This window comes from Dipodomys spectabilis, unplaced genomic scaffold (assembly GCF_019054845.1).
Source record: "Dipodomys spectabilis isolate Male_0828 unplaced genomic scaffold, ASM1905484v1 ptg000297l, whole genome shotgun sequence".
In the NCBI taxonomy this organism is placed as follows: Eukaryota; Metazoa; Chordata; class Mammalia; order Rodentia; family Heteromyidae; genus Dipodomys; species Dipodomys spectabilis.
Genome location: NW_024870974.1, coordinates 4,103,039 through 4,123,869, shown reverse-complemented (window position 1 = coordinate 4,123,869; position 20,831 = coordinate 4,103,039). Strand labels below are relative to the sequence as shown.

General features: G+C 38.5%; 1 protein-coding gene across 2 annotated transcripts in view; it reads right to left on the bottom strand.

Moving 5' to 3' along the window:
- Positions 1-295: 295 nt before the first annotated feature.
- Tbck (TBC1 domain containing kinase) overlaps positions 296-20,831 on the bottom strand; it is a 122,581-nt gene continuing 102,045 nt past the window's right edge. For both annotated transcript variants that reach the window (XM_042701620.1, XM_042701619.1), the window contains exons 25-27: positions 18,422-18,597; positions 8,585-8,744; positions 296-968 (exon numbers count right to left, since the gene is read on the bottom strand). In XM_042701620.1, coding sequence (XP_042557554.1) covers positions 858-968; positions 8,585-8,744; positions 18,422-18,597 — 447 coding nt within the window. In that variant the 3' untranslated portion in view covers positions 296-857. The remainder of the gene's footprint in view (positions 969-8,584; positions 8,745-18,421; positions 18,598-20,831) is intronic.

The window sequence follows — 20,831 nt, the reverse complement described above, 5'->3', positions numbered from 1 at the left end:
CTTCAGAGGGAAGGATTATACCTCCCTTTATTCTTCCTTTTCTTCTTGCTTCCTCCTTTCCCCTTCCTTGTTTCCTTCCCTTCTTTTGGTCCCATCATCCCTTTCCTCCAACATCACAGATAGGGAGATAGAAGCTATGGACTGGTGTAAAACAGTAAGAGACAATATGGGGTTTTAAAATCATCTTGAAATGTCTATTAACCTTGGACAACTATGCAGACTTTTATATGATAAACACAAACATTTATTTAATTTAGTCATTGGGTTGTATCTTACAGGAACTGAACAAACATTCTGTGAACTATAACTGGTTTCTGAATTTTATTCTTCTGAAAATTTAGCACCACTTTTAGCAATGGATTTTATGCACGCACGCACACAAATGCATGCATGCACACACAAACAATTTGGGCCAAATGGATTACCACATGTACCATTTATTTACAAGGAACACAATGCTATCAGGGAGGACAATGATTCCATGCCACACTGTATTTCTAAACATGCCATTAGGGCTATCTGTCCAGTGCAATGGAGGAGAGCTTTTCAAGGCAACTGAGATTTCTTGATAATACTGTCAGCTGCATTCCTCTGGGTTTCTGTGGCAGTGTGGTTAAAAAATACATGATCAGATTTCACTGCTAAGAAAATTCTTTCAGCAAGAGATGTGCAGTCAAATGTCTTGCCCAGATAGCTGTGTATTTGGGTCATGAGGTTTATGAAAATGTCTCATGGCAAGGCTTTGTGGAAACTCACTAACTCGGATGTTCAGTTTTGTCTCCGTGCCATGGCTGCGCAGAGCTGAGCTGTGGGCTGTGGCTCTCTCTGTCCTTTCTGTCTATTGTTCTGGCGGGTCTTCATATCTGAGGGGAGGGGACAGTGAGGAGGCCTGTTGGCTTGATCTTATTAATGCCTCCATCTAGAATGCAGATCCGTGGATACTTCCTCTTCACAAGATGAGCAGCGAACTGTAAAAGAAAAAAAAAAAACAGACAAATGCATAGAACATATACGAAAGATTTCCCCAACCCACTGTTATCTCAGGCCGTGACAGAGAAAACTTCAATGCTGCAAGTGCTATCACACTGTGGTATGGACAACTTGGATTATTCCTACTGCTAGTACATAATAGAAGTTCAGTACATATTTTCTATGTTAACCTAAATTAAGCTCCAGGAAGCCTGGGGAAAAGTTGTAGTTTTCTTTGGCTCACATGCCTGAGCCAGCTTCAAACAATGATCTTCAGATCTCAGCTTCCTGAGTAGTTATGATTATAGGCATGAGCCACCAGCACCTGGGCAGGAAGGTGTGTTTTAGAACAGGCTCTCCTAGATGATTCTGAAGCAGACTGTTTGGACAATATTTTGAAAAATATCTGTCGAAAGTATAAGGGCATCAGTTCAGCAGGGAGGATGAATGTTGCTACACAAAGATCCTAGCAATCTTCAAAACAACTCACAGATGGGCTTCTGATTCTGTCTTCATCGTGTCTCAAAAGTCAAATGGTAATTATTAATTACCATCAACTTAAATGAATAATTACCATTAAAGACCCCCATCTGCAAGTTTACAGGAGTGTAGGTGTGAAATGTGAACAGCCATCTGACTGAAAGACGCCTTGGAGCTGGAGGTGAGAGTGCTCAGTACCATCCTGTCCTCTCTCATTTCTCTCTCTTTGAACCCTGGGCCTCAAGAACACAGGTGTTAATTTCATCCACAGGAGTCAGGTGCAGGCAGCAAGGTCTAAAACAGCTCAGCTGCATTTTTCTCATGTGCATTTAGGATGGAATTCTTAGATAAACATGGCATTACCCAGAAGACCTTATGGATAAGCAGTTTTAGCTTTTCAGAATTTTCAAAGTACAGTGAAAGTCAGCAAGTAAGGAAGAACTTATTGTACACTTAACTACTTTCTCTTAAACTACAGAGTTCCCAATGTTATTGTAAGAAGGGACAAATAGGCTGTTGGCAAGCTGGAAAACAGTAATGGTAAAATTGGCAGATCAGAGCAATTTGGAACAACCAGATTGCTGCTAACTGGGTGATCTAAGAGAACAGTAGAACTTGAGTACAGGAGATGGCAAGTACTTAGCTACCTTGAGAGGAAGCAAGACTGTGTTTGAGTAAAGAACACAGCAGCTGTTGGTTTTCATATAAGATTGTGAATTCTGATTGTGGTGAACACTGGAACCCTGGCGCATCTTTCCCACTGCTGCTATTAGCAGCATCTCTTCTCCTTTAGCTGCTCTGTTTTTGATACTCATTTATCACCCAAGTGTTTGACTGACCCAGTATCAGATGCAGTTCTAGGTTTTGAGTTCTTATAAGTTGGGTGAGGAGCCAGTAACAGACAACCAATGTGAAGTAATCTGGGTATTACAAAAGCAGAATTTTAAGGTACCTAGCAGCTCAGAATCTGACTTGGTTGAGGGTTTGGAAGCTGTTTTCCTCCCTCCTCTTTCCCTTGCGTTATTCACTCCAGAAGGGAGCAGAGCCGCACAGTTGATGGCGAAAGGTCTTGTCACCTGTGGCACAGGCCGTGGGGCCCTGCTCTACCCTCCCTCGCCCTCAGGCAGGCCCCAGCACACTGCCTCTGTGAGCACACCAAGGAGGGGCTGGAGTTTGGGGAATAAAAGCCCAGAAACTGCAGACTCTCCAAGGAACCACAAGCCCCGGTGGGAGAGCAGGTCATCCCAGTGGACCAGAGGCTGTGAAGTCACAAGAACTAGCTGGCAGCTTTTGGCAAACAGCAGGATCCAAGCCCATTCTAGACCCATGAACAATAGAATGTCTAAGGATGGAACTCTTCCAGTGAGGTCACTGGAGGAGAGGGTGGTCTGGGACTTGAAATTTTAATTCTTTCAGGCACAGTCCCAGGTATAAAGTCACTTTACGGTGAAGGATGCAAATGTGTTTATAGGGTTGGGATTTGTAAGACTTAAGTCTTATGGGTGGAAAGTGCAGTCTGTCCAGCTGCACAGCCAACTGAGGTCTGCTCGACGTAGGTAGCTTCGGGATATGGTAATTGTAGGATAAGAGCAGGGATTTCGCATACTGTGTTTCTTGTGAGCAATACTCCATGTGGACAGGATCAAGGGGCTGCACTTTCATCTTTGCAGGATCTGGTGCTGGCATTCATTGGTAGGGCTTGGAATACACACTTCAAACAAGCAGAGTCTGAGCACAGCAGGCTCTTGTGGGTGCCTCCGACTCTTGTTGTCTCTCCTTACCATGCACCTTAGTCTTGGCTGAGAGACTGGAATGTTTATCCAGAGCAAGTCAAGTTCTGCTGGAGCAGAAGGAGGAGTACAGAGTTTTTGAGCAATCAGAGTAATTCAGGTCAAAGAAGGAAGGCCAAGATATAAAAAGTGAGGCTAGGTAAGGATCGAGAGAAGCCCGGAACACAACAATGTTTTTCACTGGGCCTCCAGGACACAGGCCTGGGAAAAACTCTGGTAGCAGCAGAAAGCTCAAACAGCTGCAAGATTGAAGGAGAAACACATGGCAGGACGGGAAGTTTCCTGATTGATTCCTCAGCCTGAAGTTCACACTGGGACTGCACAACTGACCCTGACAGACTGACCCCTGGGTCAAAGCTCACAGAAGCCTTGTCTCTTCCACTTTATTGGTCCATTTCTTGCTCCCCAAATAATGCTATGTTCTTGGTAAAGAATTGTGACTTTTGGTTAAGGCATGGTACTGAAAACAGGGATTTACAATGATCCTCTAATGAGCAGTCAGTGGCAGCTGTTTGCTTTTCTTGGTCTTTCTGCTAAGAGGTCGATGCTTTGGTCACTCGAGCCCTTTCCACTCTCTGGAATGCTGAAACTAGGGCACAGCTTCAGTAATTTCAGGCACTGTGTGGCATTGGCTAGGTAGTGAATTATATACCTATTTCTAAGACTGTTAGACTCAAGTCAGATAAACCTATTTGAGATGAGGTAGAATTTCTCCATTTTACACAATTCTGAAAAATGAAATTCTGCCCAAGTTTTGCACAGTGCAGCTTTGAGATAAACATAATCACCTGATGTGATCGTGAATCTTGTCGACTTGGATTGAGAAGTGCCCAGGAGATTAGTAAAGTGCCCTGCTGGCTGTGTCTGAGAGGGAGTTTCCAGAGAGCATTAAAACTAACAGGGGAAGAGCCACCCTAAATATGAGCAGCACCACTTCATCGGCTGCAAGCCCAGTGGAAAAAAAGGGGAAAAATAGTGAGAGCCCGCCTTGTTCCCCCTTTGAGCTGTTTTTCTCAGGTATGTCACAGCATCAGGAAAGCTACCAGATGTTCCCTCTGGCCTTAGTTACTTAAGAGATTTCTGAGATCATTAATATAGGAGTGACCATCTTAGTAACCTCACGCTAAATCTAAAAGCTGTGACAGTGATTAGTAGGACAGACATAGGAATGACTTATCTTATTATACACTAACATCTCTTAATTATATGGTCAAATATAATTCTGATTGTCATATTTTGCTTAAATTCTAATTGTCCTTTTCATTACTGAGACAAATGTTTTGTCTCCTGCTCTTTTTTCTGTATACATCTTTCTCTTAATAGTACTTCATAAAACATGAAATGGATTCTTATAGTCAAAACACTGAATAAAAAATTAGTAAGTGGCTGTTTTCTGATCTATCAGAAGTAAAAACAGCAGCACAGAAAGTCACGAAGGTGAACACAGGGCCCTGAATCATCCTATACCTTGCACAGCGCTTTGATGTCGTAAGAACAGACAAGTTCTTAGTGTGTGACGGGTATTCTGGTAAGTACTATGCTAGCTATCTGGGTAATTTAGAAAGGAAAGGAATTTGTTTGTAACAGTTCTGAAGAAGCCCAAGGCTGAGGGGCTGTATCTCAGGAGGACCTCTGTGTTGTATAACATGGCAGCAGTGCAGGAGAGTACACCTGAGCAAACCCACTCGTCAGTCCACTTCCTTAGCAAGCCCACTCCTGGTCTTAACCCCACCTGAGGGTGGTGTGCTCCTGGCCTGATCAGAGTAAAGATCTCACCCTATCATGTTAGTGGCAATGATACTTCAATATGAGGTTTAGAGGGGACAGTCAAATCACAGCTACCTTGAAAATGCTACTTATGCAAAAACAAAACAAAACAAAAAAACCTAAATAGTGGGAGAGTTAATGCATAGCCATTATGTGGTCTAAGTTAGTATTTTTAGTATCTTTAAGTAGTTGTACAAAGGAGTTGCCATTCAATAGAGTGGTTTATTAATACAATGCTTTTTGATCAATGTCACCCCTTTCAATATGCTCACTCCTCCCAAACCACCTTTTTGTACATGTTTATTTTATATCTAATAATTTTAATTGTGTCTGGGAGACTTGGACTCCATATAATGGTATGCATTAGTGTTGTCCAGGAAAAGGGTTAAATAAACTTTTAACCAAATTGTTTATTTCCTAGAAACCAATCTTTGGGATTAGGAAATTTGACAGTACAAAGATTGCCTAAAATTTTTATAATTTGTGTTATATAACTGTCCTGGTGTTTTTTTCTTCATTCTAATTTTCCATTGTCTATAGTTGCTATCTATTCTCACCTTACCTCTTCCTGTTCTCTTTGCCTTGGGAAAAATGTAGACCTTGAATTCTGGGTAGTATTTTTAACATCTACTGTTATCTCCTCCAGAAAGCTGTTGGAATCCCTCAATAACTGGAAGAAATGTCTTCCTTCTCAGTGATTTCTTTCTGTTTTTAAATTTAATTTTATTGTCAAAGTGATGTATAGAGGGGTTAGTTACAGGTAGTAAGTACATTAGTTGTCGAACTTGTTACACCCTCCGTCATGCTCAGTGGTTTCTTTAGGCATGTCTCGTCTTCTCAACAGGACTGCAAGTTTTATAAGGGCAAGAGACTGTGTCATCACTGTTTCTTCATAATAGTCTCCACATGTAGGCATTCAACATTTCTTGCTTAAATTAAACTAGTACTTGATTTTAGTATTTTATTCCCTTGCTTTCCTTTTTTCTCCTTATTTTTCAAGCAAAGTCTCAAGTTTATACCTGAAGCCAGTTTGGACCACTATCTCTCTGTACAAACCTCCCACATAGCTGGGATGACAGAGCTGTACCAATGGAGTCTTGCTGATTTTTTTGTCCAGTCTGGCTCCAAACTGGGATCCTCTCATCTCGTCTCCCAAATAGCTAGGATTACAGGTGTGAGCCAAAGCACTAGGTCTTCTCGCCCTCCTCTTTATAGGAATTTAATACAAGTGAATAGAGTATTATCTGTTTAGTCCTTTGCTTGATAATCAAATGTGTAGTGGACACTTTCTATCTGAAAGACCATGTTAGAAATTGGGTGGGGAGCACAAAAAATACATTTTGTGACCTCAGTAAGTTAGTTGGGGACACAGAAAAGTAAACAAGTAATTGTAATGCCTGTCCAAATTGTAAATGGTTGTCCAAATTTTAGCCAAGCTATGGAAGCAGTCTATGGGTCTATTAGTAGACGAATAGATAAAGGAACATTGTATCTATCTCTTGCTCTGTGTGTATTAAAATTAGATCCATACATGTTTGGGTGTTGATTTATATAGTAGATCTGCAAGATAATTCTTTTCCTCTCTTCCTATTTTTAATTCATTTACTACTTCAATAGAAGAACTATTTACAACTTTAACTGTATAATTCAAATTTAAAACTAGACACGAATGCTAGGCTAAAACATTTCCTTTATACTAATTCACTTCATTTTAAAATTTATAATATATAATATATACTTAAGTTTGAAAATATGGTCCTTTGCATAGATTCGCATATAAGTTACTATTTAACCAGTTTATAATTCAAAGAAGTCATTCAGGTAATGATTATATGTAAAGTTTATAAAAACTAAATATGATGGAAAAGTGGGTTTGAAAGTAGGTCTTAAATTCCTAAAAGACAGTGTATACTGGCTTATGTTAGAGGGTAAGTCTCTTCTGATAAAATTCCACAATCTACTACCATCGCGTATCAGGAGCCTTCATAACTTCTGCACATTTTCCTTTGATCTGGGATATTTGGGAAATGAATTCCAGCATTAATCATTTGTCAACGTCTGTTTATATTAGACAGCTGAGAACAGCGAGCCCACACCTTGTCATATTACAGAAAGCATACTATGCTCTGAAAAGAATGTACACAATAGAAACTCAAGATTTAAAACACAGGGCTGATCGAACACAGCTTCAAGCCCTGTAGGTCAAGCAAGAGGGCAATGATGGTTAGTTTCTTATGTAGCCACAAGCATTCCTGTGGGAAGAGGTAATTAAATGGTGGGCTAGGAGGGGCAGGAGGGCAGGTAGAATAACATACACTGAGACAAGATAACTTCTGTTTGGTGTCAGGTTGTGAATTAAGTGCCAGAGAGCTCAGATTCAGATGATGCCTTGGCAGTTTTGCCTGGAAACTGAAAATGTTACCAACTGCTTATATTGCCAGGAATTAGTGTCTTCATGCTTGTAATTCTAGCTACTCAGGAGGCTGAGATCTGAGGATCACAGTTCAAGGTCAGTCTGGGTGGGAAAGTCTGAGACTCTTCAATTTAAAAAAGTTGGAATGGAGCTGTAGCTCAATGGTATGCTAGCATTGAGAGTAAAAACTCATGGACAGCATCAAGGCCCTGAGTTCAAGTCCCAGTACTGGCACACAAAAAACGACTCCCACTTAAACCTTAAACATAGTACTTCCAGCAAACATGTTAGAAAAATAATCACAGTCTGGGCAAGGTGGTTTAGGTCCTTATTGTTACAATCCCTACATCATAAACTTGAAAAGCTATGATAATAGGTATCCTACAGATCATTTCTCATCATTTAACAAATCATTTAACAGTCATGTGGAGGAGTCTGCACTGTCATTCCTAACCTTTAGGTAATGTCCAGCATGTTCAAGCTGAACTAATATTTAAAACATTTGCTGACAAGTAGACTAGGCTAGGAAAGAGGGAGCAAGAAGGCCAAAAGACATAACAAAATCAAGGAAGAATTCCTTGCATACTCAGAACTGATAAAGGAGATTAACCCTTCTTTTTGTTTATCTAAGTGTTTAGGGCACAACTATAAAAAAGCCTATGACATTTTCTAACAGGTAAAAAAAGATGTCACACAAAGCACATTAAAAGTAGGTAGAGGCTATCTGGAGTTAGGCACGTTCACTTTAAGAACAATACAAAGTCTGAAATAGTGTTTTAGGAGTCACTTAGTCCTCTGTACACCTGCTTGTAACAGGGCAACCTGTATGAGACATAAATCTAGAAGGAAGGGCTTGGGCAAAGAGGGGAAGGAGACAAGGCTACAGTGAGAAAGGTGTCACGGTCTTAGAGTCTAACTCCCAACATGACAGTCTAAGCTAGCACATGAACCTTTGACAACATGCAAACCACAGCAGCTATCATTTAAGTTTTTAAAAGCTTACAACTGATCCTGATGTTGAAAACACAGAGGAAAGGCAGACAAACTCTTCCGCATAATATAGACAGTTCCTCAACACTCCTTACATTTAGGAATAAATAGGCTTTTAGACAGCCTCAATAGTACCTAAATTCTCATAGATGATGAGACGTTTCTGGGCACTTACTTCCGCTGTGTGCTTTGCCACATGTCCCACGATGACAATGACCTTCCCCTTGAAGTTCTGAAGCACGGTGGTGTAAGGTCCCTGGTTAAGCTCTCCTTCTGCAGTGAATGCAGAACTGAATGGAATATTGATGCTTCCTGAAATGTGACCCCGAACAAAACTGAGAAAGTAAGCTTAAGGAAAACTTGATTTTCTTCTTCTTTTTTTATTGTGGTACTTGAGTTTGAGTTCGGGATCTCATGCTTGCTTACCTGATTCTATAACATTTTGAGCGGTGACCCCAGATCTGTCTCTCAGAGACAGTCTTGTTTTCCCATGCGCACACATCTGGTACAGTTCATAGGCTTTGCAGCTACTTTTAGGTAGACTGATTCTCACAGGCTTTTCTGTGCATGCTGGCCTGGACCTGTGATCCCGGCTTCCCATGTAGCTTATCTGAGATAGTTGGGTGCCAGTGCATCTGGCTATGGGTTAAAGATGATTCTTATGTGCTTTTCTGCCTGGGCTGACTTTGAGCTAATATCATCCTGTTTTCAGCCTTGGAAGGCCAGGAAAACATTCAAGTTTTTTTCAAACTTGAGTGAGAGAAAAGGAGGGTAATACTTAAAAGTCTCCATGCTTGCATGAGTATTTTATCTAAATGAAGTAAGGTACCACAAGAATGGAAAGTTAAATTTGAAAATGACCCTCATGCAGCCTGGCAATGAGGTTGCCTTTCAGTTTATTATGACTATGATGAATCGAAAGAATGAAAAGAGACAGAAGCAACTGAGAAAGTCTCTGTAAATTTAGCTGCATTTCCACTGTTTCTGATTTTCTGTATTCCACAGGGGAGATCTCTTACTGTGTTTATATATGAGGATTCTGATGATCTCACTATCACCTTGAGTTGAGGAATTAAAAGTATCTATTAGCTTAAAATATTTAGAGATGTCTTAAGAATTGAAAGAAAAAAATCCTTTTTAAAATAGAAATTGTATGACTACATACATAAGCTTTAAAAAGATTCTCAATAATCATGGAGAACGAAGAAATGGAGGTTCAGGCGTATAATTCAGGTTATTTGCTACCAAACTCCCACTAGGGGAATGTTATTTTTAAAAAGTCATAGATTTTTTTTTGTTGTTGTTGGTTGTGGGGACTGAACTCTGGGCCTGGGCGCTGTCCCTCAGCTCTTCAGCTCAAGGCTAGAGCTTTACCACTTGAGCCACAGCGCCACTTCCAGCCTTTTCTGCTTATGTGTTGCTATGGAATTGAACCCAGGGCCTCACGCATGCAAGGCAAGCACTCTACCACTGAGCCACCTTCCCAGCCCAAAGCCATAGAATTTTGTGAGTTTTTACACAAATATTTTCCCCCAAAGATCATCACTGCAGAAAGGGGAATATTACTTATTGAATTATCTTTTACACTATTTCCTCATATTCGTCCTGCATCTCATGAGTAAGGATAGGACAATTTGGCTGCTATTCTCAAGAATGATAGTAGGGAGCATGTAGGATGTGTAAGGCTCCTGGTTCAGTCCCCAGTATTGTTAGAAAGATAAGAGACAGAACACATTTTTTTTTTTTTTTTGGTCGCTTGTGGACTTGAACTTGGGGCCTGAGCACTATCCCTAAGTGTTTTTTGTTTTTATTTTTTGGTCAGTTGTGGGGGCGAAACTCTGGGCCTGGGCGCTGTCCCTTAGCTCTTTAGCTCAAGGCTAGCGCCCTACCACTTGAGCCACAGTGCCACTTCTGGCTTTTTTCTGCTTATGTGGTCCTGAGGAATCGAACCCAGGGCCTCATGCATGTGAGGCAAGTACTCTAGCACTGAGCCAACTTCCCAGCCCCTCCCTGAGTGCTTTTGTTCAAGGCTAGTGCTCTACCACTTTGAGCCACAGCACCAATTGTGGTTTTTAAGTGGTTAATTGGAGAAAAGAGTCTCATGGACTTTCCAGCCTAGGCTGGCTCTGAACCTTCATAATTAAGCCACCTGAGTAGCAAAGATGACAAGTGTAAGTCTCCAGCACCTGGCCCAGATTTCTTATGTTTATTTCCAGCTGTTGCTATATTGTTTTCTTCTTTAAAGAAAAACATTTGGCATTGAGATAAGTAAACATAAATAAATTCTGAAAAATGAAAAAAGAGAATATTAGAATTCCTATGGACATTGTTTTGCTAGTCTTTTAGAAAGTACAGAATTTATAATCACAGGCAGATTAGCTATTGTCTTCAGTGTTACTTTCCCAAACAGAATAATTACTCAGTATTTTCAAAATAATATAAATTAAAAAATACTCTGGGAACTTACTTTCAGTCAAGCTGTATAATTTTGATAATGCAAACCAAGACTTTAACAGCTCATTTATTCTCAGTAAATCTACAACTGTTAGGTGAGGATCAGCTGCTGGAAAGCTTATGAAACAGTGTTTATCAGTGCTTATCAACTGTGAACATCTTTTCTTTCAATGGCCTTTTACAGTAGAAAAAGCAATACAAACCTGTCCTAGCCACCTGCTGTGTTAGATATGTTTATGTTGCTTGCCTGCTCCCCATTTTCCTGTTTGGAGAACCCCAGATGAAAGGGTGAGTCTAGGTCTTCATGTTTATACTAGATAACCTGGTAACAACTTAGACTGACAGATAGCTGGGTGGAGAAGGTGAAGATAGACTTCAAATGCTGGCTGAGTCAATATGATAGTCTTCCTTGAAAAATTAGAAACAAAAGATAATGCTTGGGATGTGTTAAACTATTCAATGTAAAACTAATCACATTGGAGTGCCACTTAGAGAGAATTAATTCACCCATATATTACAAAACTAGAAGCCCCTAACTCCAGAAAAAAAATTGCTTAAAAGATATCCTGTGAATATTTGGGTGTTGGTGGCTTAAGCTTGTAATCCTAACTACTCAGGAGGCTGAGATCTGAGGATTGCAGTTTGCAACCACACCTGGCAAGAAAGTCTGTGAGACTTTTATCTCTGATTAATCACTAAAAAAAGTTGGAGGGAGCTGTGGTTAACGTGGTAGATTGAGAAAAAAGCTCAGTAGTGTCTAGGCCCCACGTTCAAGCCCCAGGATTGGCAAAACAAGACAATTGTATAGCAATCATCTGCATATAAACACTAAATATCCAATAAGTACGTAGAATCATGGATGAGCATCAGGATAATTTTATGAGTTTCATACTTATTTATCATGTACCTTTAATGATTCTTTTTTTTTTTTTTTGCACGTGCACATGTGTGTGCTTGTCCTGGGGCTTGAACTCGGCCTGAGTGCTGTGCTGAGATTTTTTGCTCAAGGCTAGCATTCTATCATTTTAAACCACAGCTCCACTTCTGGCTTTTTGGGGGTGGTTAATTGGAAACAAATCTCAGACTTTCCTGCCTAAGCTCAAGCTGTGATCCTCAGATCACAGCCTCCTGAGTAGGTATTATAGGCATGAGCAACTGGTGCCTGGCTAAAGAAATATTTAAGCTGCCTTTTAGTCAAAAGAAGCATGTCATAAACTTGTTATTGTCCTAGAATTTCTGTTAGTTATAGTTTGCGGTTTGACCTTTTTTTTAATTTAAAGGTTTAGATTAAATGTCAAAATGCTTTACAAAATAGGATGGCTACAGAGTCTTTGGGACAAGGACAGTTACCATCCAAAAAACAAAATATTTCAAACTTTTTCCCCCCACTTATACTTTGGAAAACAAGAAATAGACCTTTAAATCAGTTCCTTTAGTTTTAATCTAGTTCAACCAAAATGTCCTGGAAAATAGCCCAGAACATTTTGTCATGAAACTTGTAGCACAAAAGACTGAGTAAGCAAGCCCAAATGCTAGTAGACAAGTGTTGTCAAACCTCTGCATGGTCAATCCTTAATGACACTGGCCTAGTTACCTATCCATATATTAACAATGCACATTCTCTTTTCCTTTAATAAGTTGGACAATAAAGAAGACATTTTTTTGGTTAGACATCTTTTGTTCTGGTATGTATTTAAGTTTGATACTTACAAATTCTTATGAAATCAACATGGTAAAATGAAGTAGAACTTCTCTTTAGATGATTTCTAAACCTCTTAGAGATGGCCAAATTATTGCATTGTAAAGGTAGCTACTTTTATTACTGTTTGAGTCCTTCAGAATTATAATCAAATACTGTGTATGTTTGTTACTTGAAAGAGGATCCAAGGATAAATTTCAGTATTTTTTGTGTTTAATAAGAAGATAAAGAGTGAAACAGACCAGGAATAGTGGCATCTACATATAATCCCACTCAGCACCTGGCAGAGGCAGAGGCAGGAGGATCATGAGTGGAGGCTAGCCCTAGGCAGGCTATACGGTGAGTTCAAAGCCAGCCTGAGCCACATTTAGACTCTGTCTTAAAAAAGAAAACAGAAGAGAGTGACAGTAACTTTAAGTGATTAAAGTTGACTTTGCTCAGCCTAGTGCAAAATCTGGAAAGGGAAAAATGATAAAGACCTTTGGTTTCATTTCATTGTCCCTTACTTATGAAAGGTAAGCATATACATATTCTTCATACCAAAGCAGCACTGGAGATGAATATGCAGTGGTGCAGTTTAGAATTATAGGATTGGAATTTAAGATTGAGTCATGTCATCGATTTCCTTATATTCTAGGCAAAAATCTAAATTCTTTGAATTCACCTTGGGTTTAAAAAGCCACCGAAAGTCAGCATAAATGCAAATACGGTGTAGATGATACTCAAACTCAAAGAGGTTTCATACCAAATATACCACAAAATAGCAAGGTATATATTACTTTGCAAACTTAAAGACAATGATGTAGCTCAGTAGTAGAACACTCGCACCAGGCTGAGTGGCAGTGCACAGAAAAAAAAACGTGATAGCAAAAACTTAAAAAAGTTGTATTATCTTCAAAGTGCTTGGTTTAGAAGTGAAGATATAAGTGGTGATTAAGCTCAGTCACATAGGTACACTACTAATTGGGCCATACTCCAGTCCTCTCTGATTGGAGAACATAGCTTCAGCAGCTTCGATGTTGTTAGAACGTTCTCTACTAAGCTGCCTTTTTTACTCTAGCCTCAGTTCTAATCATCTTATACCCTAGCTATGCCCACTTAGAATTCTTCTAATCCTGCACATATCCTTCTCACCCTCTCTGTGCTGTGTACAGTATTTCCTTTTTAACTTGAAAAATATCCTTGACCTCTTCTTTGCCAGCTAATGATTACTTGTACTTTAAGTATGCATCACTTGGATTAAGTGCCTTTCCTTTAGGCCCATGATTTTATGGTCAGAGATAGTCCTTTTTGTGATGCATTTAGTATGCAACTTTAGCTACACAACTGTGGGCTACTCATGTTCAGGGCTATCATTTAATCATGTATACCCACTGCCTGGTAAATTAGTCCTTACAAGCAGTGTGCTAGTGTTTGGGCTATAGAGCAGATGGCCTTGACTGCTAATGCATCTGCCATACCATTAATCCAGCCAGTGGTGAAATCTCAGCAGTGCCATCATCTACCTGCACATTATGTATGTCCCATTTACATATGGGAATCCAACTGAATGGGAATTTTAATTAGATAGATGGAATCTACACCCAAGTAGGATGAACAAAACCTTAAGTAACCTCCAGATCACTATCCTGCAGTGACCAGATTATCTCTAAGCTAGCAATTCTTAAGACAGTGACAGTGGTAAGAAGAGACTAGCATTCACTTAGGAAAAGGGCGGTATGATTCTAAAAATTGGGCTTATGTGTTTTTGACATGCAAAGTTTGCATTTATGTTTTCTATGTTTTTATTTGTTAAATAAGGCTGCGGACTCTCAGCCTTGACTAAAAGGAAATAAAACCAACCTTTCTATAAAGTGAATGTGTTTATAGAATTTAGCCTCCCATTTTGCATGAGAAGACCACCCTTAATGTTAACTCCAGGAAATTTGAAACTAAATATTTGTAATTAGTAAAACCACTGTTTGGCTTATGTGTTACCTTTGCAGCTATTAACATTACTTAGGAAACTTATGCCACCACACAAAAAACATTTTCTATTGCTTTTTTGGAATACATGATAATTATTTGCTCAAATTCTCACAGTATATTGAAAAAAAAATAAAAGTGACCCAATTGTTGACTAGATTAAACTTTCATGTTGGTTTCTTATAAAATTTGATTTCAGCAAAAACTTTGTGGTTTAGATTCCCTGAGCTTTTGGCACTAATGCTGAAGGTTATTTTACACTATTTCTACGGTTCCCTTTTCCTGTAAGGTTTTGAGATTGTGTTTTTATTGTTAAGTGGATGAAGTCTGTTCATTCCTTCAGCTTTCTTTTTCTGTACTCCTACAGTCCTCTGGCACTCACCAGGCTCAAGAATAATTGTCTCCAGTTTATTACTATGGTAATGCACTTTTTACATACAATAAAAAAACTTGGTACTAGGGATTTGATTTTAACTGGGAATATTCATGCCATAAGCCAAGTAAAGCTTTAACAGAATTTCAAATCCTAGTAATGAGGGTTCTGGGTGAGGCAAGTCAGTCTATAAATTCATCAATAAAAAGGAACTTATTTTACTTAAAAAATAAAATTTATTCTTTTCCACAATCAATGCAGACTCCTCCTCTCTCCTGAAGCCATGCTGGGGCTGAGACTCAGGGCTGTCCTTGAACTACTTTTTTGTTCACAGCTAGTGCTCTACCACTTGAGCCACAGTGTCACTTCTGGCTTTTTCTGAGTAGTTTACTGGAGATAGGAGACTTGCAGACTTTCTTGCCAGGGCTGGCTTTGAACTACCAACCCTAAGATCTCAGCCTCCAGAGTAGCTAGGATTATGGCGCATGGTTCATTTCAGTTATTTTAAGTAGGTAAAAATGATGATATAAAACCTAGTTCTAATTCAATTGCTTGAAATCACCATTTAAAAAAGCAAAAATTTTCACCTAAAGATAATAAGAATGGTCAGACGAAGTCTTTTCATTAAAATGACTTACAAAGCAGACAGCAGAATGTGGTCGTATACACCTGGAGTCTGAGTACTGGGAGGGCTAAGGCGGGGGGATCCTTGCTAGACTGGGCCAAAGTAAGATTGAGGCCCTATCTCAAAAAGAAAACAAAAGGAACAAAATGAAGCAGAGAATAAGGATAACAGAGAAAAAAAAAGCAATATGGCAAATACTGTAAATATTCCCAAATACTTTTGTTGCTTTGCAGGGGGAAAAGATGGTACAGAACATTTTCTCTGTAATATAATAGACTACATCTTATGGCAAGGGAGAAATGAAATTATTTCAAAACCATGCTAGTATTATTTAGTTACTTCCTAAACAGACTGGTATAGTTGCATAAGTCTTACACCTGAATTGAGTTTTGCCTTGGTGAGAAACTTATTAAAAAGTATTGTAAGGATTTTAATAGGCTTTAGTTGCTTTAAAACCACCAGGAATTTTAGTAGATGTAGGGAATAGCTACTAATACAAAATTTGAGGTTTCTAAAGTCATTACAGAAGGACAGGAGGCAAATAAGTCGTGTGTGTGTGTGTGTGTGTGTGTGTGTGTGTGTGTGTGTGTGTGTGTGTGTGTGTGTGTGTGTGTGTGTGTGTGTGTGTGTGTGTGTGTGTGTGTGTGTGTGTGTGTGTGTGTGTGTGTGTGTGTGTGTGTGTGTGTGTGTGTGTGTGTGTGTGTGTGATAGTACTGGACTCAGAACTCAAGTCTTCCTTCTTGTTGGCCAAGGGCTCCACTCCTTTTATTTTTTAATTAATTTTCAGGTAGGATTATACATTTTTGCTCTAGACTGGCCACAGACTTCAATTCTCTTGCCAATGGGTTTGACACAACTGGGACTACAGATGTGAAATATGTGCCTGGCTTATGGAAATAGGGGAAATCACTATATGGGCTGGTGTTGCATTTTAATCCTAATCTCTGCCTCTTGAGTAGCTGGAACTACTGACAGGAGCAATGTTTTTTTTTTAAACACTTCTTCCTTCCAAGTACAGTATTACTTTTTAAAACAAGGTAGTTAGTACATTTTGCTTTGATTTTATGGCTGCACGGTATAAAGATAACCATAGGTACATTTGTTCCACAGGTGCAAATAGGTCCCCCCCCCCTCACTATATATATATATATATATATATATATGTACTTAGGGTAACAGTTAAGATTTGAAGCCATGTGTAGAGCTTCTGAATGAATGCATACTTTGGGGTACCAATTTATCTCAGTGTCTGCCTAGTTCCAACTTTAGGCCAAGTACTGTGAGAGGGCAGAGAGCCTTCCTATTTTAGATGACTCATGCATGTTCAGGGAACAGTGTTGTTGGGCTAGCTCCTTTGCTTTTTGAAAAGAGAGGATCAATGAGAAGTAATTAGATGTAGGAAGCTAGGAAATCTTGGATTGAGTGCCACATGCGTGGTTTTGAAAAACAACTAAATTACTTGAAGGGATATATCAGAGGTGCAGTGTCTATAAACAATTTAATTTTAAGACATTAAAAATAATTGAGAGTACTATTATGCTACATTTTTGATGGTTTTATGAGACAACGATTTCAATCAAAGTTTAGGATTTTAAACTCTTGAATTATCAGGTGGGAAGAACTTGCAGCTGTTCTCTGACTAGTCAACTGGAATTTCATGCTGCTTTTGAGAGTCTATACTCCCACTCTGCTAAGGAACTTCTGTGTATTCCTGAAGTGTGAAGCACTAACAACCAAGGATATATCCTTTATATTTACTCTGAACTGAAATGTTACAAGAGTTTGGGGAAAATAGAAAGTAGTAACTCTTCATAAAAAGATTCAGATATATTACTGAAATTGTACATTTTCAAGTTATTTTTCTGGTAACCCATGATATCATGCAAGATATTTTGAATTATTTAGATAGGTCTGTAAATGCATACTCTGAATTTAATTCCAAAAATTAAGCTTGTAGCCATGTACCAATGGCTCATCCCTATAATCCTAGCTCCTAAGGAGGCTGAGATCTAAGGAACTTGGTTCAAAGTTGGTCTGAGCAGAAAAATTCATGAAACTCTTCTCTCTAACCAGAAAAAAGCCAAAGTGGAGGCGCAAGTAGATGAATGACACCCTTGAATGAAAAAGCCAAGCAAGAACACAAGGCCCTGAGTTCAAGACCCAATATTGGTATATGCACAAAAATACTGACCTTACCAAATGCAAGTGAAAATATGTCAATTTTAGCATATAAAAAGCCAGCAACCCGTTAACATTCATTTATAGCATTCACGTATAGTAAATGCTGTAAGTGATTTTCTAAGAAAGATTTCATTTCATTTTACTCTATTAAGAAAGGTGTGAAGGGCTGGGAAGGTGGCTCAGTGGTAGAGTGCTTGCCTCACATGCATGAGGCCCTGGGTTTGGTTACTCAGCACCACATAAACAGAAAAAGCCGGAAGTGGAGCTGTGGCTCAAGTGGTAGCCCTGTATTTACAACTTTGTAAATAAGTCAATGCTAAAATCTAGCAATGTTTTTCTCTAGGCTATGAAGTAGCCCAAATATTGTTACTCCTTATATTTATCAAAACTTCTATATATCGATTGAAGAACTTAGATTCTTTTAAGAACTGTAATATACATGAGATAAACATACAGACACACATGAAAAAGCCAGCACAAAACTCCTGAAAGCAAAAATAAGGAAATACCCCAATATTTTGGTAGCTTTCAAAACATTGTTACCTTACGAAATCTTACGGCAGGTCATTCTAGTGTCCAGTGTGACAGCCACGTAGCTCTCTGAATACAACGGTACCCCAGATGTGTTCATTTTTGGTGCATACCCCATGATGGAAAGCAACGCCTATGCACAAGGTAGCATGATCCTTTTTGAACTGGCCTTTGTAAAGGATACTCCTCATTATTCCGGATGTCTACCACCAGGAGTTTTGGTTTACTGGACTTGGTTTTCTTGGTCGGTGTTTTGAAGTGGCCTGTCATTGTGAGCTCACACAAATCAATCAAGTCTTCTGCTGAAATCCGGGGTGATACTTCTGACTTCAGGTCATTTAATGGGATGGATTCTCGTGACTGAAAAAAAATCCCAAAATAATTGAGAATACTAAACAGACAAATTACATCTGGCATAAATAGCTTTAGGCTGTGATACCAATATAGCACATGACAGATGAAGCAACTATTGTGTTTTAGCAATTTATTGTGCAATTGTGTTTCTAGAGTTGAGGTTAACTTCCTTATCAAACCTATAGGAAAGCATTACTATTATTTTTGTTTTACTGCATTTTTTCTGGATCAAATGTACAGAAGAGATGAGGCAGTTATTTTTCCTTACAAAAGTACCACATATCCTTTAAAACCAGCTTCTATAAGCACAATGCACTTTTCTAGAAATGCAATTACTGTTGCTGTGAAGGCCATTAATCATAACTTTGGTAATAAGAGAAACTGAATTGTAATTTGACACACATGTTAATTTAAAAAGTTGCTTTAATGTATGTCCTAGATTTTTAAAATAAAATTTGTTTATAAGTAGAATCAACTATATAAATTAAGTAGACTGTAATATATAAGTAGATTTTAATATATAATTATAGATAATATATTGTACATAGTATATGCAATATACATTGTTTAGTGAAAATTAGATTTTCAGAGATGAATAAGAGAAACAATGTTTTCTTAGATAGGAAATAAATTTCAAGTGTGTCTTTACTGGGAAGGAAGTAAAACTAGAACCCTGACAATGATACTAGTATGCTTGTCTGCACACCCATATGGCATCAGACTAGTTTAAGGGAAGGGATACTAGCAATTACCCTCTCTGTACTTAGTAGGGAGGAGAATCCTTCCCCCACAATAGACAATGTGGTGTAATTCAATCCAATCTATTGAGCACTGCTAACGGCTCTTGAAGACCTTCATGACATTACTTGAGAATTTATGAGGTTTTGAAATGCAGTTGACTGAAGCGATATAGACTCAAGGGGGGATTTTTCATCTATGCTTTCAAAATTGAGCCTAATTATTTTATACATCATCTCTGTTTTCTCAGTTTCATTGTAGGATTCCACACTCAAAATTTCCAATTTAGTTTTTCAAGGAAGGGGAAAATAAACTATATGAATGATTTGCCAGACAAACTTATTTTGAAAAAAAAATTTGTTTTTGAGTGGATTTTGATGTCTGCTCTTTTCTCTTGAGTTTCTCCAACCGTGGCCCTCAGTTCTTTAAGTGGCAAAGCGCTTGTTCACTCACTTCATTAACTTTGAAACAGAAATGGAACTTGCTAAGTTTTATGGGCTTATGGCTTTTAATAAAGATAGGCATTAGGAATTTTAATTTGATATTAGGAATGAAACCTACTTAAACAGTCTGGAACTGAACGTGCTTCAGAAAGATTAGAGAACTTTAGAAATCAACAACCACACAATCAGCACTTCCATCAGCTTTTCGTAAGATTATCATCTTTATAGGCATTATCTCCAGCCTTCATATGAGCTCATACATTTATGAAGATAAAATAAAGAACTCTTGATTTGCCTGGTTTTGCTTCTAGTCATTTAGTGATGAATGTGAGATTTTAAATGAAACTTTGATCTGAGTGAAAGGAGGGCCCTGGCTGACAGAGTATTTTACTGAAGTATTCACAAAGAATATTTGATTGATTTAAAGACCTGGCAGTGTTTTGAATCAGATGTTTAAAGAGAGTAGTTTTTCAAAGGAAAGAGAATTGATACACAGAAAGATAGGAACAAAAGGAGAGAAATCGCTGGTGGTAATCTCATTACTTTCCAAACTTCTGTGAATGTGCATGAGCAAAGAACTTTAATATGAGGTTCGGTGTGGTAGCACATTAGGAGATGGAAATAGGGAGACCATAGTTTGAGACAAGCCATAGGGGGGAAAATAAACTAACCACAAAAGGTAAATAACAATAAGCAGGCAAATTTCAGTAGTCAACTACTATGTCTAGTCCTTCTTATTAAAACTGTCACAACATAGGGTGACATAGTTCTTACAAATCAGTGTATGATGCTGTATAATCATAAATGTTCATTTTCTAGTCCAAATAGAACAAGAAACTAGAAACTGTCATTAAATATTTAAGATAAAGATGTCCACTACTACCCCTGTTACTTTAAAATGTTCTGGAGAAAGACGTGACTCTAATAAATGTTAATATGTATGATATTGGAAAAGGAAAAAAATTATCAAAACTCGCAAATGATATATAACTGGAAAATCGGTATCATCTGAAAATAGATTACACGGTAGAAAATTATACGGCTTATAAAGATGGCCAC